Genomic DNA, 26,188 nt, shown 5'->3' with positions numbered 1-26,188 from the left:
GTGCCAATCATAGAATTTTGTCCAACCCTGCAGAGCACCAGTAGATTTTGCCAGTAGACTCTTCTCCTTTATGAAGAAGGAAACATTGAATCAGATGTTTGGGCGCATGGTTAAAACAAGAATGTTGTTCCATGACCGTTCAAGGTGAACTTAAATGAGTACACATAATGCTATGTAAGAGACCATTTGTTTTTCTTCTCTCAGCCTGCTAGCTGTTGACCACTGAGCTCAGAGAATGGATTCCCTTACTCATGGGCTTTCCTATAACCAATGCCCACCTCCCTCCCCTCATGCAGTGACTGTAACCTGTATGATAGGCCAGACACTGTAGGGCAGCTGCAGACAAGAGGGGAAAGAACAGGACATGCAGGATGAATCACATGCAGTTTGCTGGACTTGCTTCACCAGCCAAACATCTGCAAAGCACAAGGGCATGAAATAATGAAAGACATGAGGGAGGCCAGTGGATAGATTGATAGGAGGGACTCTGAGTCTCCTTTATTCTCCTCCTGGATATTGGATAGTCTATGCAAAGCAAACAGTGAGCTTATGTGTGTGTGCTTGTGTGTTTGGGAGGGTGGGTATGTGTTAAAAAGTGGCTGCAGTGGTTTGGTCTCATCTCAGTACTGCCAAACTATGATGATGATAAGTTTCAGGAAAAGGGATTAACAAACAAGACATCTGTATGCAGCAAAATCGAATTCTGTATGAAGAGTGGGCCTACTCTGCATTATGGTCCTTTCTTAATATTGTAGATTGTATCTTTGGGGCAATTGGGGACAATTTTGTAATTTTGTGTATTATCAGGTGTGTGGTGTGCAATTATGTATATATGTGTGTTTATGCATGAGGTTTTGTGCATGTGTGTGTGTGTATGTGCGTGTGTATGCAAGACTTACCGCTCTTCATTGCCTGCTTCAGACACTTCATGTTCCCTGGCTCTGTGTGTGCTCTGCTCCTCTGGCTGCTTGACTGCGACCTTGGTGGCCTGGATGGCCAGTTCCTCAGCTAGCTGTGCTGCCTCCAGATACTCCTGCTCCAGCCTGTACACAATACCGCAAACAGGAACACAATGCTACACATAGTGCATGATGAGAATAAAAAGAATAGTGTTTTCATATTTATCTAATAATAGACATGTGAAACAAAACTCTAAATATTAATATCAATATTTTAAGAAAATTAAATAATTTTATTTCAGTGTACAACAGCCAGTAAACTATAAATACACTAACATTTATTCATTTTTTTCTGCGATTAATATTTTGTTGGGCTCAGTGGTCATTCTCTTTTCTTGTTCAGTTCAACTCCAATCTAAAACTCTGAGATCCACAAGGCACTTCAGCCAGTTGGTGAAGGCATGTGCTAAAACACACGAGGCTTGGCTGATTATGGTTGGAACTGAACTTTTTATAAAGATAAAAGAGGTGGACTGCCTCCTGGTGGCTGCTGGTTTAGCGCCTCACCTGTCCTTCTTGGTGCCCATGGTGACATCATCAGCTTCTTGCTTGGAGTGCTGGCTGTCCCACCCTGTGTCCACTGCCTCCAGCACCATGTCCGATGCTTCCTGCAGAATGCAGGCTGAGGTGAGAGGGGATGGGTAAGGAGAGGTTAAAAAGCAATACTGGATTCTAGTGTGTTACAAGCACTGATGTAAGAGGCATATATGTATTATGGTGACCAGACCGGACAGTCCAGTAACTGTCAACTGTTATTCTGTATAGTAGTCTATAACAGTGTATATAAAATCCCAACACACCTCATCCAGCATTTCTGGGGATGTAATTTTTAGGCAGAGAAACCTTGTAGGGCATAGTCCCCACAGCTGGAACTCTGTGACTGTGCGACTTGTACTTCATAAGTGTTTCCCGGCTTTGTTATGGGTGATATTAATTTAAAATTTAAATTGCAATAATTCTGGATTGAAATTGAATATTCGATGATTTAATCTAAATATCCCTTAAAAACTGAAGCTCAGCATCATATAGTGTTATTATGTTTATCAAAACTTGATATATTTTCTCTCAACATTAGAGAAGGAGACAGGTGTATTTTTCCAACATTAAAGCTCTCTGTCATCAGTGACGTGTACCCCCAGCCCCTCTCCTCACTGTTACTCCCCACGCTTTTGAGCTAGGTTCTTGATAACATATTGACACTTCTATATTGATTTCTTTAAAGTATTAAATCTACTGATAAATTTGATTCATTACCCAGTGTTACTGCTCTGTGTGATTGACTTTGACTGGAACTATTAGAGAAGTGAGGCTCAACCCCATATGCCAATTGTCTGAAATGGACCTCGTCAGAATCATGTCATATACAATGTTTATACACTGTTAAAAAATAAAAAATTGTGTGAAATGCACATTCTAGTTCTAAACCACAAACACACAGGTATGTGTGTAAACTAGCATGGACATTCAACTCAATGTTTTTGTACTAAATGTAAATATAAACATGAAAAGCACCAATGCTCCTTATAATATAATACATTTGTTATAATATCTGTGTGTCAAATATCAAAATCAAATCAAATTTATTTATATATTGCTTTTTTACAACAAATGTTATCACAAAACAGCTTTACAAATGTCTGAGTCCAATCCAAGTCCAAATATAAACTTAAAGTTTAGCAATGGAGAAAATTATGAAAAATTGTACTTTCTATAAGAGAGCCATATTTAGGTAAAAATAGCACGTCTTATAATAACAAAAACGTGCCGTCACAATCAGATATGATTCTTAAAGAACTTTTCCATATATAGCACTGTAGCACTCCATAATCAGATTTAATGCCATTATATTATTCATACTAATTTTTTTATTATTTATTTCCAAAATGGACTCCCCCTTCTTTTCTTTGGGGTAATCTATTGTTTATTGTCAGTTTTACAAGCTACAACATTCAGGTGTGAATGTTCTCACACTTAATCATTAATTAAGTTAAGCACTTTGTTTGTGAAGAGTCTCTTTAAACACAGGAAATGAATGAATGATGAATTAAGGTATAATCCTCATTATATCTGTAGCAAAGTTTAACTGATCAGACATGATATTTACATAATACGTATGCAAATAACTTTTAAGTACATCCCTCTCCTATAGTAATTCTTAGCTACTACACCAGATAACCTGATTCTTCATGTTGATATGAAATGTGTTTATGTATTTAAAAATGAGACCTATTTGAGACCTATTTGGCTACTGTATATTAACCTCCCACCACATTTTGCATTTCAAAACAGTTTATTTCTTGTTATATGCAGAAAGCATTTCTCATAAGAGATAAGCATACGCCAAGCCAATGGTAGCATCTCAATCACACAACAAAAACAACAGGAATGTAAACAATGGTGTTGAACCTGGAGTTTAACACTGAATGAGAAGAATCACAGCTTACTTGCATAAGGTACAGTACACTGCTGCTAAATGCTGTTAGTTGCGAGTTCTCTAGAGAGTGAATTCCTTTTGTATAAAACCATGCAATCAAAATTACTGATGAGCCAAGCAAATAGGCTTGCTGTGATGCTAGATCTAATCATAACAGCGATTGTTCCAAAGGCCCAAGATAAAGCACTACACAATTGTGCCATAGCTAAACTAGCATGAAGGAAATGCATAACACATTATATCTGCTCAAAGTGTCAGTGAGCAGGTAGCTCTACAGAGCCCTACACTGGCCAACCTTTTGTGTGGCAAAAAATGTACAATATGGGTGGGAGTGGATGTGGGCATCCATCTGAGAAATGTCCTTGCGCCCTCTTTCGTTGTGGGGATAAGTAACTCTCCCAGTCTTTTTCTCCTTATGTTTAGGGGGTTCTTATGCCTTCTCCCCTAAAACAGAAGGAGAAGAGGAGCTGAGTTAGAGTGTGTCTCAATACACAGCACCCCTAATGCAGTGGTCCTCCTTCTTTATCCTCGTCATCCAAGAGCCCTGTTTGGATTTTACATACCAATCTATCTCACCATATTTATATAATCAAATCTTTCATGAACTGGTTCAAGTATGTCAGAGCAGAGCAGACACAAATATACACAGGGCATGGGGCCTCCACTGCACTGGGACTTGCCCTAATTTAGGAACCCGCACAAGGCAGTCTGAACTAGCCAACTCCTTTACAATGTCAGAAAACAATTGTTTTTCAAACTTCAAACACATCATTAGATGTCTACAACCTCTTCAAACATCAATATGTGTTTTACACCAGGGTCCACTGTGCTTTAATTTAGTGTTCAGACACACAAGTCACACACTAGTCCTATATAAAGAATTCAAGAGATTCAAGAAGTGACAAGTATGTATACAAGGTAACAAAGAACCCTGGACGATCAGTCCACAAATCCAATACAGCACTAACATTACGGGAAAATTTAGGCACTAGTACATTAGAATGTAAAAACAGTGTGTGATATGCTCACACTTTTATTTGCCATTACTAAACTCTCAAAGTCAATGCAATGTGTATGGGAAAGGGACAATGTAGAAACTCACTGCTTTGAACTGTATCCAAGGCCTCCTGTGAAGAGATATCAAGATATTAGAAAAGAGCATGATTAACACATGTTGCACAGTCATGGTAGATATAAGGGCTTAAAATGGTTGAAACAGCAGAAGAAACTGAAAAAGTCATCCATTGCTTTCTCTCCATTATATAGTCCTGTCTCTTGTCCATTCATTCTCATTCAGTGTTGCTAAATTTACTAAAGACAATAGAAGAGAGGAAAGCCACTTAGCAACATGTTCAGAAGCAACATGCTTCTTTCATAAATACAGCTGGAAGATACTTGGAAAAAACGCTGGTGTACTTTAATAAGGCCACAAAGATGGTAGCCTTATTCTCTTACCATTTTTGGTTTGTGGACAGGCTGTGGCATAAAACGGCCGAATCCCTGCATGATCCAACCAACCATGCTTGGAAAAGAAAGAAAATAGATTAATTTTTAGATATATACAAAGTTATAAAAAGAAGTTCAGAAAGTAATGAGACGGATCTTATGTGCCTTGTCAGGGCAAGGTCTATTAAAAAGATTAAATTCATTCCAAGCAGTGAAGCACTTTGACCTTGGTAGGCAATGCTTCCATGCAGACTACCCATGTAGACTGGATGTTTTAGTTTTTTATGTAGGAAACAGTTTTGGGTCTATGATGGTAGCAGGACAATTTTGTGGAGGCATGCCATCAGTATACTGCCACCTACCTGGATTCTTCTTCCATGCTGTGATGCCATCAAACACACAAACACCCAATTAATTATCAGAAGAGATTATTTGAAAAACCACATGGCTATGTAAACAGGCTGAACTACATTCACCTTTTGCCTTTGAGCTCTTCTTCTACTTTGGGTGTCTCAGCTGTTGTGTGTACAGGTGTTAAACAGAATAACAGAATCTAAAATTAACCAGGGTGAGATAATTTAAATGATTCCCTTATGACAAAAACGTAACAGGAGCTCAATATCACATTTCAGTAACAAAGTGAACTGTCAAGGTAGAAGACCGAGAGACTGCAATTCAAATGTATTTACCTTGTGTTGGTTGAGGAAGTGGTTCTGGGCCAGGGATCTCCTTCTCCTTCTTAGTTTGAGGCTCTGGACAGAATGGAGGCTGGGGTACTACCTTATCAAAACTCTGCATTATCCACCCCATTGCCCTGAGGGAGAGAGAATGTCTGTATGTTTGTGTGAGCGCGTTTAAGGAGTACAGATATATAGCTCATGCCTTATCATACTTTGCAGGCCCATGTATATTCAGATTCAGTGGAATTAAAAAGCATAAACTATTTCAGTAATGGTATTTCTCTTTCTTTTTTTATTGATCTTTTGTAGGTGATGTCTCCTCTAAAAGTTGTTTCAGTTTCTTGTGCTTGCAAATAGCTTGGGTCTTTGACAACAGCAGAGCAATGTCACAATGTAACACTATCAGTAGACTACAAGCTGCAGAGCAATGTCATTGAGTAATGCTGCCAGTGGAGTGCTACCTGCATGTATGTTAATAGCACACACAGTTAAAGTTCAGACTGTCTGCTAATGAAACTACATGGATGTGAAAATAAGTCTAACTACACCTACTTTGTGCCTTTGGCCCCATCCTCTACTTTAGGTGCCTCAGCTTTTGAGGGTGGAGGTGCTAAACAGAATGACAAAAGCACTGAAATCACAGTAAGATTTTAAAAGATCTCTTTAACACAAACAATCTTGCAGGAGCCCAGAGCATATAAACGATATAAAGTGGATGAAGATCAAGAGGCTGTTTTTCAGGTGTATGTACCCTGTGTCAGTTGGGGATCTGGGGTAGGGATTTCCTTCTCATTATTTGCTGAAGGTTCTGAGCTGGGTGAACAGTGTCCAGGTTGGGGAACCACCTTTTCCAAACCCTGCTTTATCCACTGCATCATTCTGAAAGAGAGAGAGAGAATTTTGGAAAGTATTGACAGGGATTTCTGGGCAAAGTGAAAATGAAAATCAACAAACCAGGTCAACAGTAAAGCAAAACTCCTTTCTTTCTTTTTTGACCTTTGAGAAGTGACTGACAGAAGACCAGTCTGCCTGCTGTAGGGTTAGGCACTGACTTCCAGGGTGGAGACATGTGGGGGCGCTAGCTCCCTTACATGAAACTGAATCAAGCATGGTTCTTGACGGATGCACAGAGGAACCAGCTGTGGGAGAAAAGTTGGTGTTTGTTCTACTTTGTGTGTATGTTATTCTTTCTCTCTCTTTCTGGATTTTGGATTGTGCTTGAACTAACATTTTGTACGTCTAAAACATGCTTGAGCTGAACTGTAGGTTTGACACAGACTGAAAGTGAGTTGGCCTCTCAGTGGGATCCAGCTTTAGCTGACAGAACATATGATAGATAGGGACCATAACTATGTTAAACCCAAATATACAAGAAAAATATAGATCTGTTAAGTTAGAAGACCATAATTAGCCCAGATACTCTAGACAATACATCTGACTTAACTAACTAGTAGTTCTTGGGCCTGTAACAGTGTTGCTTCCTTGCAGACAAACAGACTACTCTTCCTGTTTGTTTTTGTTTGTTATATATGCAAGTACCTTTGGGTCTTTGACAGCAGCAAAAGAAGGTCAGATCTTTTTTGATGGCTGACAAGCCATCAAATGCACACAAACCCAGTTAGTATTCATAATGCTGACTCATTTCCAGAGAAAAAAACACATGACGAGTGCAGTTCTAAGCACATCTACCTTATGGCTTTTGTCAAATCTTCTGTTTTAGGCGTCTCAACTGGTGCGGGTGGAGGTGCTAAACAAAATGATGAAAACGTGGTGAGCTGGTTAATATTTTTTAATAATTCTCTCTTGTAGTAACAACATTATCACATTTCAAGCTAAAGTGGCTAGACAAGGCAGAAGACCCAAAAACTATCAAACAGGTATATTCACCCTCTGTTGGTTGTGGAGATTCCTTCTTAGCAGAAGGTTCTGGGCTGGCTGGAGGGTTTCCTGGCTGGAGAACCACATTCTCCAAACCCTGCTTCATCCAACCGACCACTCTAAGGGTCTCTTCACCAGAAACCACTTCCACCACAGGGACAGCTATGTACATCATATACAGGACAACGGTCAGTACATCACTCTCTTTATAATAATTATACTGTACATAGTACAATACTGTTGCAAGGTTCATCACCACTGCCGTAATCTCTAACAGTGCCTTGTGTTTTGTGTATTCATTTAATAACTGACCCACCTGCTTGATCTTTAGCATCTTTTACCTGTGAAAGAAAACAACATCCAGAGCATCTTAGCAAGTTATTTAAAATCACTGAATTATGGACCATTGTGAAGCCTATTTAGGTTTGCTTATCATATCTGGGTGCTTCTTATATTGTCACAAGCATTTTTTACAGTCACACAACAACAAAAAAAACAACAACAACAACATAGCAAAAATGTATACATTTATAAAGTATCAACAGGGGGTACCACCCTAAGTGTAGAGAAACGATTATCGATTATTATCGATTAATTACCTAAAGTTTATTAATGTTATATCAGTCTCATTCCAAAATTAGTTCACATTTTGTGCAGGGTCCAAATACCATTGTTTCAAATATACTTGTCACGATGACCAACTTAATGAATAAACAAGAGGTTTATTGATTAATTAATAAAAACTAATCGTTGACGTTATAAGACACCTAACGCTAGCATAATTATAGTGGGACTTCGCTCAGGTTTACAGAATCCTTAATAAATGATTAAGGAAGGAAAGGGAAAAAAGAAAAGGGAAAAGGGGAATAAAGAAAGAAAATAAGATGAGCTTAGAAAAATGGTTTGAACATATTAAAACCGTTATAACCTTAATGTAATGATCATGCTTTCATGCAGCAAATAGTAGAAGTTGCTGATATGGAGAAATCCTACCAATGGCTGGAAAAGCTGGATTGAAAGTCAGCACAGGGGCACGAATCATGGCAGCACAGGAACAAGAGCTAAACACGAGATCTGTTTACCACATCAGGAAGGACCCCAGATGCAGGCTGTGCAAAGATGCCACTGAGACAATCCAGCACATAACAAGATGCTTGCAGGCAAGGCTCACCATAACCAAGTGGCTGGAAAAGTGTACAGAAATGTCTGTGCCAAGTATGGAATGGAAGTTCAAGGTCTAAGTGGGATATACCCACAAAGTTGGTGGAAAATGACTGTGCTAAGATCCTGTGGGACTTCCAGATACAGACAGACAAGATGGTAATGGCTAACCAACCAGGCATACTAGTGGTGGACAAAAGACATAAGAGGGCTGTAGTGATAGATGTGGCAATCCTGGGTGATAGCAACATCAGGAAAAAGGAACACGAGAAGCCCGAGAAATACCAAGGGCTGACAGAAAAGATGTGGGGGGAGGAGGGGGTGGATGTGTGAAGGCAACTGTGGTTCCTGTGGTAATCGAAGCACTAGGGACTGTAACCCCCAAACTGGGGGAATGGCTCCAACAGATACCAGGAACAACACCTGAGATCTCAGTCCAGAAGAGTGTAGTCGTGGGAACAGATAAGATACTACAGGACTCTCAGGCTCCCAGGTAGAGGATATGATCTTGAAGGAAAAAAGACTGCCTGGATATATATATATATATATATATATATATATATATACACACACACACACATACATACACACACATATACATACAGCTCTGGAAAAAAATAAGAGACCAGTCCATTTTTTTCTTAAATCAGCATCTCCACATGTACAGCAACCATTCCATTCAAGTGTTTGTTAAATTCCTTCACAGACACATCTCATTCTACTTTGAGATGCTGAATAGGTGATCACCTTAACAAAATCATGTTTTAATGAGTAACAGTATAAAAATCTCTGCTGCTGTCATCACTATTCTCTTGTTATAGAACCAGCTGGATGGGAAAAACAGTGCTAAGACTACCAAAAAAGTAAGTGTAGTCAAAATACTTTTACATACCATGCCAAAAGAGTTGAAAATAAAGGTTATTATTAAACCATACTTGGTTTTATGTTGTATGTTAAAGTTAAGTACCTAAAAGTGTTTATTGGGCAAATAAAAATAACATTCTTGTATTACCAAGTAACACCCTGTACTCACTTCTATTTTATCATAGAATTACAGAAGAAAGTGCTTCAGCTACTTATTGCTATTCAATCTACTGATAGGCTGGCATTTCAGATAAAACTGTGTGTTGGCTGGTTTTAGGAGCTGGAGAGTCATCTGGTAAAGGAACGTGAGAGCAGCCTTAGTAAGTTTCAAATGATTCATTAAGTTTAAAATGATTCTTTATCATCTTTGTGCATGTGCATTCAGGTGAAGTGAATGAAACCACTTAGTCTTGTATGTTATTATGTAGCTGCAGTTATTCTGGTCCACAGTCTCCATTCAACAAAAAGGATGCATATGACTATAGGGAATATTGCAGCAGTTCATAAAGAGTTTCCACAGGGAGGGCCTAAGGATGGCTGCATCAGTTGTCCATTTATCAATTTGTTCTAGGGCAATATATCTCTAAATCTATTTGGTGGAATACCACAAAAATGTGTGAGCTACTTCATGCTACTCAGTAGATGGACCTTCTCAATTTTGATGACTTACAACTTTTCTGCAGGCTCCAACCTCAGGTCAAAATGTAGAGTCCCCACTCTCTGACCCATTGCATTCTTCTGACTTGGCCCAAGCCAAGCCAGTAAGACAACAGCAGAAGAGGAATATCTTGTATTACACTGTTGGCTACTTTAAAATCTTGAGTTTACAATGAACACATTTCACATAATGCCCAAGTAGTCAAGTATAATCACTTGAAAGAAAAGAAACTGGCTGTACCAGTAAGCACTGCTATTGTGTTAACCTTGCAAGGTTTCTTGCTGACCAGTTGAATTTCTTTTTGTTTTTCTCCTTTCCAGCAAACACATTTGAAAAGATTGGGAGGTGTCAATGAAGACATGAAACCAATGGCTCAGTCAAATGTGCACCCTCTGTACAAATATCCCTCAACAACAAGAAATATTTTTGTCAGTTGTACTTGGGATACATTTGTTATTGTTTAGCCAAAATATTATATTGAATACTTTAAATATGTTTGTGTTTTTCCAGGACTCTCAAATGCCATGATGGCTAGGATAGCATAGTACTAAGCATGCAGAATGGAAAATTTACCCTACATCATCTGGTTGTCAGGCTCATTACATTTGAACTTGTTGTACACTATCCAAGAGAGACTCTCTCTCTTCTGCCAGGTTTTTGATCAAAAATAGATCTATTGCAACAACTAAGTGAGTTTTCTGGTTTGGCAAATCTAAGTTTGCACACTTTGCTTTTCCTAACATGCAAGGTTTTATCTGAATGCGATCCTACATAAACAACTACAGCTCTGGAAAGTAGTTTGCAATGCACACAGGATTTGTACATGAGCTAAAATGTGCAGCATTTGAGACCTTAATCTAATTTATGGTTTGTTGTTCCTCTTTAGATACTGTCATCAGTACATGCAAAACAACAAACACACAGGTAATGGAAACTATGGCTAAATACCGTAAGTATGCATCAGAGAGGATGGGTGGTGGTGGCAGAAAGAAATGAAGGGCTGTTATTTCCGGTTGTACTTTTTCTCTTTCTCTGATTAAAAATTTTCTAAAAAGTGTACTGTTTTAATTTCTCATTCTGGTATTTTATACAGTAGTTTTACCACCTCCCATACAATGTGGACAATCTCATTCCTGCAATAGAGATAAAACAATACAATTTGTGGGCAGCCTACATCAGAAAACAGGCTAAAACAAGCCTTTTAGATTTGGCTCCCCTTTTTTTAACAATCGGGAATTCATTAGGATTACACCACCCCAATGTGAGTATCTCTACCCATGGTTTGAGAACTACTTTTACAAAGGTAGCCATTTTTTTCTCTCACATTGTCATTAATCACTGTCACGACCCACTGTCATTATATAGTCCTGCCCAAGGTCTCTTATTGGTATAGCACAAAGCACTTGCCCAAACTGTGAATTTGAACAATATGCTGCCATGTCCAGAACATTTGATACTAAATATTAATATTGTCTATTATTTTAACCGTATGAACCATATACACTGCCTGGCCAAAAAAAAAGGTCACACACGCTAATATTTCATTGGACCGCCTTAAGCTTTGATTACGGCACACATTCGCTGTGGCATCGTTTCCACAAGCTTCTGCAATGTCACAACATTTATTTCTGTCCAGAGTTGCATTAATTTTTCCCCAAGATCTTGTATTGATGATGGGAGATTTGGACTACTGCACAAAGTCTTCTCCAGCACATCCCAAAGATTCTCAGTGGGGTTCAGTTCTGGACTCTGTGGTAGCAATCCATGTGTGAAAATGATGTCTCATGCTCCTGAACCCGATGAATACTGGCATTGTCATCTTGGAATATGCCCGTGCCATCAGGGAAGAAAAAATTGAATATACTGAACCTGGTTGTTCTGTATATTCAGGTAGTCAGCTGACCTCATTCTTTTGGCACATAATGTTGCTGAACCTAGACCTAACCAACTGCAGCAACCCCAGATGATAGCACTGCCCCCACAGACTCGTACGGTAGGCACTAAGAATGATTGATGCATCACTTCAGCTGCCTCTCTTCTTACCCTGATGAACCCATCACTCTGGAACAGGGTAAATCTGGACACATCAGACCACATGACCTTCCATTGCTCCAGAGTCCAATCTTTATGCTCCCTAGTAAACTGAAGCCTCACTGACAAATGGTTTTCTTAAGGCTACACAGCTGTTTAGTCCCAATCCCTTGAGTTCCCTTCGCATTGTGTGTGTGGAAATGCTCTTACTTTCACTATTAAACATATTCCTGAGTTCTACTGGTGTTTTTCTACAATTTGATTTCACCACACGTTTTAAGTGATTGCCGATCACGATTATTCAGGATTTTTTTCTGAACACATTCCTTCCTCGAAGATGATGTATCCCCACTGTCCTTCCACTTTTTAATAATGCATTGGACAGTTCTTAACCCGATTTTAGTAGCTTCAGCAATCTCCATAGATGTTTTCTCTGCTTGATGCATGCCAATAATTTGACATTTATGAAACAGATTAACATCTTTTCCATGACCACAGGATGTGTCTTTCCACATGGTTGTTTAACAAATGAGAAGCTACTCACTGCATCAGTTAGGGTTAAATAACTTGTTGCCATCTGAAACATAATCACCCATGCAGTAATTATCCAATGGGAGGCTCTTACCTATTTGCTTAGTTAAATCCAGGTGGTGACCTTTTTTTTTTTTGGCCAGGCAGTGTATTTTGAAATTTTCATATTGCTAAATTGGCTGGAGGTAATCTTGGTAGTACAGTACTGTATTGTTAATACAATACCTGAGTTTTTAATCTTGACAGTTATCAATTTCTTGAATAGGCCTATTAAAATAACTGCTTTAGCCTTATTTTATTGTAGGTATTTAAGATTTTACATCTTTACTGTTTTGGTACTGCTAAGCGAAATATTTAATTTACTTATTTGAAATGGTATATTATTAATACACATTTTTAAAGATACTTTTCTAATGAGTACTGTTTGATTTTATATAGGGAAACATGCCTGATATGCTATGATGAAAACATGTGGAGGTAGGTGATAAACATGTGTTGTATATAACGCTGCTCTATATGTGCAGCTGCCAGTGTGAAATGTGAAAGTAAAAATGTGAGGAGCATGAAACAGTACCATGGGTCCTTAAAATGTTTTAATTTGTATGAAAATACATTTTAAAAATTTAAGGCATTAACAAGTCGTAACATTTGAAATTACATTTGAAATTGCTTGGTCTTAAATTTTATGCTTCAGATGTGTCATTTCTGTCAGCCCATTCAAATGTCAGAAATGAAATTCCTAAGATTAACACAGTTATATCTCAGCCGCTCAATCACCGAGCACAGAGTAAAGCAGAGAACTGCCTAGTGAAGGTGACAAGCTACATTTTGATATAATTGGTTAAAGGCTTTGTGGTGCAAGTACCTCCTTATTCAAGTTTTGAGTTACGTTCATTTGAGCAGGCTATGTCAAGAAAACATGAAGTTTGTTCACAAATATCCCTTACTAGCTGTTGTTGTTGTTGTTGTTAATAATAATAATAATAATAATAATATTATTATTATTATTATTATTATTATTTCAGCAGAATTATTATCCTTGATAAATGTAGAGATTTATCATCTTTTAACAGTTTATTCATAAACCTTGATTTATTGCATTTACTTGCAGAAAGTGTATTTTATCTACAAGTCTCATTTGACACAGGCAAATGATGCTGAAGCAGTTGTTGAATCCAAGACTGCTGAAGCCAAGACTGAGGAGAAGAAAAGCTGAGTGGAAGATGGCTCAGCGTTACAACAGAAAGAGTTGATTCAAAGTATGAAGTCCAAAGGAAAAAAGTCATAAAGAGTCAACTTTTGATCCTTCGACCTGTAACACCACCATATGTCTCTGGACCATCATCTCAACCTGCAATGACTCAATCTGCAGGGACAGAGAGTCATACCTCACCGCCAAATTTCACCCGGCCTTCAGCTCATCCTAAAAAGGATGTATAAGGTGGGTGTGTCTTCACTTCTTTCACTACACATTGGGACTCCACACCAAGAAGCAGCTCTCCACAGGATCTATAAACGATATGCAAAGGACTCAGATCTTCAGCTGAGAGAGTTCAGAACACTGAGCACCATTGAAGATGTTGTGCGAACATTAACTTTTTCTAGCATTTTTTATTTGAACAAATAAAATCCGTTTTCCCTCAGATTTTCAACATATGACTTGACAAATCCAATATTTTGTCATTTTTCTTATTATAACTCCTTATTCAAGTTTTGAGTTTTTTTAATTTGAGCAGGCTATGTCAAGAAAATGTGAATTTTGTTTACAAATGTCCCTTACTAGTTGTTATTAGTAGTAGTAGTATTATTGTTAATATCAACAACAACAACAAAATTAACAAAAACAATATTTTAGGTTTTTTTTTTCAGCAGAATTATGATTATCCTTGATAAATGTGTTGTTCCTAAATCCCCAGTCAGCTAGTTGTAAAAGTAAACATTCAAATATAAAATGAAGATGCAAACTTCAGAAGTGGTTAAAGAGAATAGCTGGTCTGTCCTTTATTGCAGGTTAACGTTAACAAGCATTATTGAAGCACCCTCCAGAGAATGCCTAACAATTAAACAAAGAACCCACATTTTTATACAATGGTCAGAAGTGATTATGTATTCACCCCACTGTTTTATATACTAGTGTTTGTATTCATCACCATTATATCCAAACCATACATTAATCAACATATGCAACTTGACATTCAACACCCACACCAGTTGGAACCCGTTACCACCACATTCCAAGAGAAGACTTCTCTTAACCTTGTTCTAAGGATTGTTTTTCTGTACCATCCTGAGCCTGGTGGAGAGGTCATTTATCTTATATCCTACCCAGGATCCTTTGCTGAAGCTTGCAGAGGCCTATACAGAGGCCCTCTTTGCAAATCATTCTGAAAGGACAAAGACTCTCTGTACTCCCTTAAGTTTTACATTAATAACCTGTCGAATGCACTGTTAGGCCTCTTTTGCGTGTTAGCAGTCTTTTATTACCTCAAATGTATAGACGCACCTTTTTACAGTTTGTTCATAAACTTTGATTCATTGCACTGAGTTGCAGAAAGTGTAACAGTCCATTATTTTCTCTACTAGTCTCATTTGACACAGGAAAATGATGTCGAAGCAGTTGTTGAAGCCAAGACTGCTGAAGCCAAGACTGAGCAGAAGAAAAGCAGAGTGGAAGCTGGCTCAGTGTTACAAAAGAAAGAGTTGATCCAAAGTATGAAATTCAAAGGAACTGTCATAAAGAGTCAACCTTCGATCCTTCCACCTGTAACACCATCATATATCTGTGAACCATCAGATCGACCTGCAGGGACAGAGAGTCAAACTTCACTGCTAAATTTCAGCCAGCCATCAGCTCTCCCTAAAAAGATTTTGTGTAAAATGGGTGTTTCTTCACTTTGTTCACTACACATTGGGACACCACACCAAGAAAAACATAAGGCCTCCTTTTTGCCACAGGCACCATATGCCTGTAAAGTGGGCCCAGCCCCAGTGATTGATGATGAAAAGCCTTCCAAATCCTATGTATCACTTCATGACAACCAGCAAGACTGCAAAAGAGCTGCACATGAGTGTAATGAACCCAGAGGAAGACCTAGGTAGCCACATAATTAATGTTACGCCAAGTGGGCTAGTGAGTTTGAATATGAAATTGCTTGAGGTGGAGTTTCATGACAGATTGGCTGTACTGGACATGTTAGAAGAAAACAGGAAGCAAAAAACTAAAGCAGCAAAAACAAGCAGCTCGGAATAAGAGAAAAAGAAGAAGGAATGTTTCACAAAGTAAGTAAAAGAAAGAAGAAATAAGAATAATTGATGAAGGTATAATGAGGGCCAAAGAGAAGAACAAAGAAGAGATGTATGAGATAAAATGAAATGAAAATGAAAAGCCACAATAAATGAAGGAAAGTAGGAACAAAAGTCTAATTTAATGACCACTCTGAACCCAGCCTGCCCAAATAGACAAGCACTGTTTCTGTATTGTTCACTGATATTACTGGGGCTATATGAATAATGATGGACACGGGCCACTTTTAAATTAGAATTTTTGGTTGTGTAATATTCTTCTGGACATCTGATCCAGTCCATAAATCATTCCATACTCAACACACGCACGCACGCACACACACACACACACACACACACACACACACACACACACACACACACACACACACACACATCAAAACATATTCTATCTAATCGGGTAAATTAAAGGTTGATAATTAAAAAGGGAGGTTTTTGTGTTTTTTTTTATTGTTTACTAATATTTTGTAAAAAATGTATGTGATAAAGAAATAACTTTTATTTAAACTGTAATACATTATTTCCTTCCCATATTTGTGGATTTTCATTAATGGTAACACTTAAGGTAAACCCAAGTCCCCCACAGAAGAGGTAGCATTGTTACCCATGAAAATATACCATTTAGGCAGTCACCTAGAGCCCCCCTGAGCTAAGGGTCAAATTTGTGTTGATGTTAAATAATTTATTCATAAACATATATGATTTAAAAAGGCCCATTATCTGCCTCTATACCAATCATGTTATGTTTAGTGATCTTAGTGCAATGCAGTGCCACCCTCATGGTTGTAATGGTATGTATCATGTTTTTATGTAATGCTGTAACTATGTGAATGTGGACTGGGGCAAGTGATAGCTACTGTGTGTGTGTGTGTGTGTGTGTGTGTGTATATATATATATATATATATATATATATATATATATATATATATATATATATATATATAAAGGAATAGCTACTGTGTGTATAGGATGTGTGTATATGTAAAGTGATAGCTACTGTGTGTATAGGATGTGTGTATATATAAAGTGATAGCTACTGTGTGTATAGGATGTGCTTCAAAGTGATTTTCTGAGGGTTGAGAGAAAAAAAGACTTGAATAAAGAAGAAAAATGCAAAATGTGGGAGAAAGCAGAAAACTGGTCACCACACTGCCAAAATTAACTAGTATTTTTCATTAGAAGTTTGTACTTCCACACAAGCTTTCAATCAGCTCAGATCACCAATCAGAGCCGTCTTATTTGGTTTTCAGAGGATTTCCTTTTTTTCCGAACTTGCCAATATTCATTTACAGCAGAGCTTATTTCAATTAAGGAAACATTTTACTATTATTATAAGATTTGAAACAGAATCTAACACTCAGACATGGATATGAAGTTTCATTTGAAGCTCTGGTGGCACTTCAGATTAAGGAGTGACAGGACTAAGTTCAGTACTTGTGCTTAGGGGGGTAGGGCCCCAAAAATCACTTAACCCACTCCTGATAGTACTATAAACAAAAAAGCAAAAACACCAAAATAGCCTATAATTTCTATCAAGTATTAAAATTATAGCAGTGCTCTGGTGAGTTTTGAAGACCCTGCTGTTTCACTGTTTTTGAGTTTTCAATCATTGTTTTAAGGCTGCTGAATGTTGGTGAATCTCACTGTGATACCAATGTTTGATTTTTGAGCTCTAGAACTGAGTATTGTGAGTGGTAACCCCCGTTTATTAAAAGTTGATGCCATACACCCACTACATCTCACAGAACGCAAGACTACTATTTAGAGCACAGCCAACTAACTGATTTGACTACTTTATATAAGTACTTATCGCACTTCCTTTTTTTAATTTGGAATTGTGTGTGTAAACATACCTCAGGAACCTCCTTTGGTTCTGTGAGTTGTTTGTTCTCAAGCTGTGGAACCATTTTGCCTAACCCCTGCACAATCCAATTCATCACCCCTTTCCTGAAAGAAGGAAGGAAATCACTATATAAATTCTTTGAAAATCTCCCCTCTTTACCAAAGGGCAAAGCAAGCAGCAAGTAAACAGTAGGAGGCAGCAGAACACAGACAAAGCAGACACCATCCTGTGGTTAGCTCTATGCACAGCTTCAGTAACATAAGATCATGGCCTTGTCATAAAGAAACTGCTGATTTTTCTATGTTACATGATGTATTTCAGTGATTTTCTGTTATGTTTGCAACCAGTGGAGTCTTTACAGAGGGAAAGCAGTTACTAAATGAGCAAGCCAAAAATTGCCAACATTGCTAAAAATAAATGGAAGGTCAGTTAGCCTACTATTGTTATAGGAGATCTTCTTATATTCCTTTAATATATGCCTGATGTATTAGGAGCCTTTGCAGAAAATATATTTTTTTGTTCCCTGAACTGTATGTTAAAGTTTACTATAGTGAAGGATGTGGTGCATTCAAAAATGCTTTCATGAATTCATGGTTTAGTTAACAAGGGCATTTAGCCATCGACTTACTCTTCACCCACTGTACTGTAATGCATGACAAAGTGGACAACAAATATGAGAGATGTGGAAAGATAAAAAGATGTTAAAGAAACAAGCACACAATACTTTACTTTACAAAGGTTACTTATGTATCTGGTAATAAGAAGATAATAAGAAGATTACTTATGTACCTGCTGCTTGCTACATTTTCCTCCTGTTCCAAAAGAATGGCAGCAAGAGAGAGAGAGAGATAGAGAGAGAGATGAATTAGAATATTAGAATGATTACTTAATGTGTTTATTAGCTGGATGAATAATGCCTCCAATATATCCCTGCAATGTAATTTTTATAATATGATGCAGATACAAATGATCTGTCAGCTCATGTATGTTATTTTCCAAAACTGTTGATATCACAGTCACCTACCTTGCAGTCAACATTTGTCCTGCTTAGATTGGGAGAGGTTACAGGCTTGGGGAGGGCACTGGCAAAACCTTGGGACTGCCCTCTCAGTACCCCACTCTGAGTATTACTAGTTAACAGAAAAAAGAGAGAGACTCTCATAGATGGAGTTTGTGTGCGATGTGAGGGAGGGGGTTAACATTTGAAAACAGAAGCTAACTAAGTTGAGCCTGGAGGAGACTGAGGACCATTTATCTTAATAAACCTGATCATCCTGCTACGCAGTGCAAGCACCTGGACCGCATTTGCAGCAGTGGGCTAATAGGACATGGGAACAGTCCAATACAGAGAGAAGTTGAGCAGGCAGACAGACAGACAGACAGACAGACACACACACACACACACACATACACACATACACACACACACACACACACACACACACACGGATACCTGTTGTGTTCAGATACCGCATCCCCTTTTAGTTTAGCAGGCTTGCTGACTGGTAATAAGGATATACAGGAAAAAAAAAAACTTTTTTAAAGAAGAATGAAATATTATTACAAGCATTACAAAAATGCTAACAGACATCACAGACTGCATTATACATTGATTAATGATTAGCTGTCAAGTTTGCAGTCAAACTGCAAAGTGTATATTTACTTTCTTTTTCCACTTCGTCTTTGACTGATGCTTTTGTTTCCTGAAAAAAATATAAAACACAATTTAATCTAAAACACATAGCTCAGTGGCAATTATTGAACAGTTGGAAGCAAGCAAAATAACAAACAGCCTGTGTCTGAATTGCAATAATGACCTTTCACAAGATTCAACTTTTTCAATTTGCATTTTTGGCAATTCAGAGTTTTAGATATTTTACTTTCAATAATTCTAAATACTTACAAATAATGTAATTGGTTATGATTGCTTTCAGTTGATTGATCAACAAAGATTAAAATGGTATCTTTCCAATTGTGACAAGATGCCAGATAGAGTTAATATGCTTTTAAATATAATGTGAAGTCTATACCTCCTGGTCTTCACTCTTTCTCTTTCTCTGCTCCCCTCCCCCCACTCACACATTCACACACACTCTTTCACAGACACACTTACTTGTTCTTGAGGTTTATTGCCTTTATTCTCCTCTCCTAGCTTTCTTGGCTCCTCAGGGGGCTGGGGAACAACTTTCGCTACCCAGCTAAGCATACTTGCAGCTCAAAACACAACACATAACACATCTATGAATATCAACCAAACACATATTGCAAACAAACATAATGTGAATGCTTTTGCTATGACACAGAACTACACAACAATGTACAAATGGCAATCATTATTGTTAGGGAGTGAAAAGGGGGTCAGAGGTTCTGATAAGTACACTTTTACATATCAGTTGAAATGCAAATACATCAGCAAATGGGATACTTTACAAATGAATGCTGACATAATGGTGGTCATTGATTTTAACACTCTTGCCATGTGGAACACAACCTGCTACCTTGTCGATCCAGTGAATCTCTTTCTGGGGGTTTAGACTTCAAGGTGATCGTGGCTGTATGTATGAGGAGCTGTCAGGGCTAATGAGTCATTAACATGTCTGACCTTAATCTCCCCTGGCCTAAACTGGGTGGGAGAGAGACGTCGTGGCCTGGCTTTGCTGCTGTTCCGGACTTGGTATAGTGTACCAATGCACTTCAGACACTTCAGGAAAGGATATGTCCTAAAATCACACTTTCTCTCTCGCCTTCAAATCTCATCTGGCACCAACAATATGACAATAGGCTTAGGAACTTGATGGAATTTCATGCCTGATTTCACTACATCTACGGCAGAAAATGTATTTGTTAGGCTTTCCTAAAGCCAGATAAAACTTACATCGGGTTTAACTTTTTTTTGCATTTAATTTATTTAAATTTCTAAAATAAATATCAGTATCCTGGATGAGCCGAATTAACATATAGTTTTAATATTTATAAGTTAATTTCAGGTTAACCTAGGCATTTACATTCATAATAAACCAATGAATAAGTATATGTTCTATAAATAATTATCTATGTTAACATTATCATATAATAAGTAGTATATTGTCTCAAAATGAAGAACATTTTCCTGTAGAAAGATGCATAAACATTTACCTTCAGATGCAGGTACTTATCCCAGAGATTTAGTGACAAACAGGCTGGACGACTGGCAGGTAGAAAAGTGCCTGGATTAACCCCGAGGAGGCTCAAATAATGGGATTAGCATCCTCAGGGAAGGGTGTTGAGGGAGGATGGACCTACATGATGTGGCCTGCAGAACCTTCAGCATGTAGCTTTGGCATCTGGGTGTAGACAGAATCAGACAACATCAGCATTGCTAAGAAAACCATTCACAGTGTCTAATTAATGAGCTATTATTGGCAGTTACATAAAGGATTGGTGGAAGTCAATAATAGAAGTCAATAAATAGGCCTTTACCTATGTTAATTTGTTCCCTACAAGTTACACGTGACCAGTCACTCACTGTAATGTTTCTGCTCACTCCACACTTATTCTGCTCACTGTGTAAATGTCTCTTTGCCACTCAGAATGGCCAGTTCTCTACAATAATTCTGTATTACATTACATGTATTACATGTTGATTAGCACAGGATGGACAATGATGCAGAGAAGTATAAGAACAAAATATATTATCCACCCATTATTGTATGCAAAAATGGGTACAACTTTAAAACACCATCATGAAACCAAGCCAAACCCCCCACACAAATATCAAAATAATGCACTAATGAATGTAACCATTAATGATGAGAGATGTAATAGTAAATGTTTTATCGTAAATAGACAGTACATTTTCTTGCTGAATGGAAGCATGATGCCATATCTAGACTGCTGGAAATTCAGCAAATTTTCAACCAAACGTCTTTGATGTTACAGCAAAATGGATGTACTGATGGCTCTTCTTTCTTTTATACAGATCAAATACTCTGTGGACTTTCAGCTAGATGCCACCTGAGTGCTGGGCCCAGGTTAATCACAAAACAGCACACGACCACTTCCTGATTTACAAACAAACATCAGAAATCGTTGGTTAGGTTTGGCTACGTATTGCGTAGATATGTGGATGTTTACTAGCCTGTCTAAGATGATGAACTATTAAATCTTAGTAAATTTGAAGAGACAGAATAGATGTTTGTGCAGTTACAGTGAGATTAACCCTTGATTTAATGTTCCATTAAATCAATCTGAATTGTTGAGAATTTCAAAAGATGAAGATTCAAAGTAGACTGTTACATTAAAAAAAGTTTGTGAAACTAAGATGCATAGCTTTATTTGACAATTTTGAGAATTAAAAACATACAAGCAAAACCAGTTAACAAAATTATGATCCATATGAAGTTCAATATGAAAAATCAAATCATCTTAATACATAAACCTGATTAGAACCACCCACCAAATTATCTTCCCAGAATAAACATCTGAGCTATAAAAATCTCAGTCAAATGACACAAAATCTTTAAACACAATGCAGACACTAAACTCCCTGTCTGCATTACGTTGCATCACTAATGTGACTGATGGCTGGACTACAGGCTGTTTCTGCAGCCAAGTTCATAGGATTAAGTGGTGGCATGGCTAATGTGACGTCGCAGACACATGCTGAAGTCTAGCGTTAGCAAAACGCGAGGATGGTTGTGATTAATATTTCTGAAGCATTTTCAGTCTCATCTCTCTTCAGCTCTACAGGACTGCAGCGATTGGTAATTTTCCTGATTTAAACGACCGAATCTGATTTATTATTGAATAACCAAGTCATTACTGCAAGGTACTCTAGCGGGCCGAGTGCCGCAGCGCAAGGAGCAGGACGTACAAACTCCCTCGACAGTGATGGACATTTATTGACATACGTTGAAGACAATGGCACTCACGAAAACGGTGCACACGAACACAAATAACTTGGAACACTGAATTTAAACACGAACACTAACACAGGCTACGACGAACATAATGACTGACGAAGACGCACACATCCCAACAACGGTTTAAATAAACAGACATTACAACACTACACCATGGGCAGGTGCGCGATAACAACATGGGCGTGGTTACAAACAAGACTAACATTGAACTCCCACAGCACGCGGCGGGCCGAACCATGTGACCAGCGTAACCTTTGTTTGAGACTCTAGAAAGGGGTTTGCCCTTAATGTCCTTAAGAGGAGGACCTCTTATTATGTTCATACAGTAATACGCACACAGATACAGACACACAGGTATGCACATCCAATCTCCTTAGACGATAAAGAAGTTGTAATCCTGCCAGGCATATGCCTGTGATGCAGGAATGGAGAGAAAGATGTGCTGATGAATCAGTCACATGACCCTTGAAGCAGCAGAAGAAAGTGACACCAAGAGTGAAGCTAGCAGAAAGACCAGAAATGTTCACTGTGAAACTGAATTCCACTCTACTGTTAAGCACCCCTGTGTACCCCACTGGTTGATATAAAAAAACAAGCAAACAAAAAGTTTTTTATCTTTTCATCTGAATTTGTCACATATATCTGCATTTATCTTTGCTCCAATTGTTAACCAAATCCATTGCAACTAAGTGTGGAAGCTAATGGCTAGCTAACTTAGCTACCATATATTGTCGGCTAACTTTTAAACACTTAACATTCAATATGTCAAAAACGGGAAACACGGAGACAAAGAGACATTCACAAATTTGTCACATCATTGAGTGTCCTCAGAACAAAGGCAAGAGACTGTTTCCTTTAAGTATTAGATTACAGTGTGAGATGAAGGGCAATGCTGCTCAGGAGTTTAACTACCCCTAGAAACACAGTAATCTTACCTCTAATCATATACTCTTTCAATAATATGAAAAGCAATTAGAGCCTCACTAATGCATGAGTTTGGAATGTTGTAATGGGCATTTAATTAAATGGGAGCTTTTTAAAGCAGTGTGGACCAGAAACAAAGGAGATAATGAACACCTCCCTGAATCTCCCAGTGCCAGACTCTGCATGCTGGATCAGCTCAGTCACATGGGGGCTCTGCTTAAATCTCTACAACTTTCCTTTTACAGAGCTTTTCCCCCTGGCCAAATGTAGCCAAGAGTTTTTCATTTGTCAGATTGTTGAAAGTTTATCGCATGCACACACACACACACACAAGAAATCAAGACATAGAGCAACTATCAATGGGACAGTAACCAAGAATATGCACATTGCCACTAAAGTGCTCAGAATTTGTCTTGGGGAATTAAATCAGAAACTGCTTTAAAAACCCCCAAAACAAAACGCTGCCAGCCACAGTGCTCAAACATCACTGAAAGATGATACAGGTTTTTAAAAGCCTGTCATTAATTTTCCAGTCAGCATGGAAATTCTGTGATGAGGGACTGAAGAGTGCTATATTTTTCTAACTCCTGTTTCTGAAGAATTGCATAAAATGATAAACATCCATCATCTCTTTAAATGTATCAGTGTCAGTCCTGCCCACTAGCCTTTCCCCACCCAGACGTAGATCACCCTCACCTGAATACTGATTGATTACCCCTGACTCTCGTTTCAGTTTCTTTTTTAACCTCCCTTTTCCCCATAGCATCCTTGCAAAGTATTGTATTCTCCTGCATGCTGAGCTGTCCTTGTTTCTGCTGCTTTTCCTGGATTTGACCTCTCCTTTCCCCCTTGACAATGCCCACTCTTAGCCCCTTGGACAACCTCAGATTCTGCCTTCTGGTTTAAACATTGGACTGTGCCCTCAACTCTCCTCTTTGCCATTGCCCTCCCGTTTACGACTGCCCTTCTATTTCACCTCACAACTCCTTCCTGCCTGTATTGAAAATAAACTCTTGCCTTTGGATACACACCTACCTGTGTCCTTATGATTTGTTACATTAATATACAGTATGACTGAACCTGAAGAACCTCCGTTGTTGAGTATTGACAGTATACATAACTGCATGATGTAATAATGATCTACAGGAGTACCCTACAAAAGGAGTCCCCAAGTTATGAATAGCTTCCTTTTGACTGCTCAGACCCTGTGGAAAGGAACTCAAAGTTTCATTTTAACTAATGTCACATTGTATTTTTTTTCACAGCAGTACATATATGGCATCATTCTTCTATTTGCCAATCAGATGTATTATCTATTCATTTATTGTTAATCAAAATTTTGCAGCCAAAATATTTGTTACTCCCTGATACTGTTCTGTTTAATCTTTCTCTTTCTCTTGCTCTCTCAATCAGCAGCCAATTGTGTTATATTCCATATATCCCATAACCTGTAGTTCACATAGTAAATAGCCTAACGTCATCTCCAATTTCTCCAATCTCTCATGCACATTTTGTGCCCTCTCACCCTGTTATGACAGCTGGATATTGGCTCATAATAGCCAGAAGATTACAATGACCATTTTATTTTTTTTGTTGATATTTTAATTTTAACTATGCCACGTTAGCCCTTGTTGTGTAGTGAAAACAAAGTCACCAAGCCTATTGGTGACTAAAGCAAAGAAATTAGATTTCATAGACTTACAAAACAGCCCGGACGGTTTTAGGAACACACCTGCATTTCCAAAGTACAAATGCAGTATGAATCCATTTGTAACCCTTCATTTGTAAATCTCCATGCAGTTACAACAATGACAGCCTGAGAGTTAGGAAGTGTAAGTAAACTCATAGCAGCCTGTACTACAGTTCAGTGTGAATGTTCAGTGTGGATGATGATGATGCGGAAGATGATGCTAACAAGAAATAATAGACACATATATATTACAAACTTCAGAATATAAAGTGCTATGTAACTGTTCTTGTGGTGAAAAATGAAAAGTGGCTGAGAGTGGCAGATGCATACCTGTATACTGGAGAAATTCAAACAAACACATTCTTGGTCTCTCTTCTGGGTCTTGGGTCTGGCTGCTGCATCTGTCAAGCCTGTCCTCTGGCCCCTTAGAGACCTTCTGTCATCTCTTTTCAACTTTCACCTCAACCCCCACCCCTATAACAGCACACTCATGCATGCACACTCTTCCAAACACACACACAAAATACCACCTCAAAGGCACTCAAATACCAAAACCAAGACCCAGGGGAACTATTTGTCTTCTATATGATCTCTTTTAATATTGTGTAATATTTCTTCCATGACTTATTGCTTGTGGGAAATGGAATTTCTTTGGAGTTTTTTTCATTCACACATAAAATGCTGCAGGAAATGTTTCATGCAGTTAATACTGTACTGTATTATTGTCACTTGGTTCCCGCATAGGAGGCTATTCTGTGCTTTTTGCCACTCTAGATTTTTCTACTGGTCCCCAGGTTCCCCCCTGGCACAGCTCACCTCTTGGCTACATGTTTTGAAGGACTCAAGTACTGCTATTTTTATATATCATTTGCATCTTGGACTTT

The 26,188-nt window shown here is 38.2% G+C and overlaps 1 protein-coding gene across 11 annotated transcripts in view; it reads right to left on the bottom strand.

Annotated features, from left to right (window-relative positions):
- The window catches only part of LOC113591774 (cyclic nucleotide-gated channel beta-3), a 35,219-nt gene extending 9,447 nt beyond the window's left edge, over positions 1-25,772 (bottom strand). Inside the window, exons 1-23 of one of the 11 annotated variants that reach the window (XM_081715799.1) lie at positions 25,635-25,764; positions 20,925-21,112; positions 20,288-20,546; positions 19,903-20,003; positions 19,453-19,492; positions 19,243-19,291; positions 18,814-18,919; positions 18,579-18,601; positions 18,418-18,432; positions 17,800-17,893; positions 7,714-7,738; positions 7,407-7,559; positions 7,209-7,266; positions 6,271-6,398; positions 6,072-6,129; positions 5,529-5,653; positions 5,316-5,355; positions 5,202-5,219; positions 4,849-4,915; positions 4,496-4,520; positions 1,467-1,581; positions 900-1,043; positions 307-336 (exon numbers count right to left, since the gene is read on the bottom strand). In XM_081715799.1, coding sequence (XP_081571925.1) covers positions 307-336; positions 900-1,043; positions 1,467-1,581; positions 4,496-4,520; positions 4,849-4,915; positions 5,202-5,219; positions 5,316-5,355; positions 5,529-5,653; positions 6,072-6,129; positions 6,271-6,398; positions 7,209-7,266; positions 7,407-7,559; positions 7,714-7,738; positions 17,800-17,893; positions 18,418-18,432; positions 18,579-18,601; positions 18,814-18,919; positions 19,243-19,291; positions 19,453-19,492; positions 19,903-19,995 — 1,406 coding nt within the window. In that variant the 5' untranslated portion in view covers positions 19,996-20,003; positions 20,288-20,546; positions 20,925-21,112; positions 25,635-25,764. Of the gene's footprint in view, positions 1-306; positions 337-899; positions 1,044-1,466; positions 1,582-4,495; positions 4,521-4,848; positions 4,916-5,201; positions 5,220-5,315; positions 5,356-5,528; positions 5,654-6,071; positions 6,130-6,270; positions 6,399-7,208; positions 7,267-7,406; positions 7,560-7,713; positions 7,739-17,799; positions 17,894-18,417; positions 18,433-18,578; positions 18,602-18,813; positions 18,920-19,242; positions 19,292-19,452; positions 19,493-19,902; positions 20,613-20,924; positions 21,113-25,634 lie in introns of all 11 variants that reach the window. The other 10 variants (XM_081715798.1, XM_081715807.1, XM_081715800.1 and 7 more) reach the window with 10 other exon arrangements.
- Between the last annotated feature and the right edge of the window lie 416 nt (positions 25,773-26,188).

This window comes from Electrophorus electricus, chromosome 6 (genome assembly GCF_041902795.1).
Source record: "Electrophorus electricus isolate QZ-2024a chromosome 6, ASM4190279v1, whole genome shotgun sequence".
Classification (NCBI taxonomy): Eukaryota; Metazoa; Chordata; class Actinopteri; order Gymnotiformes; family Gymnotidae; genus Electrophorus; species Electrophorus electricus.
The sequence above is the reverse complement of the archived record's forward strand: the minus strand, read 5'-3'. Positions and strand labels throughout refer to the sequence as shown.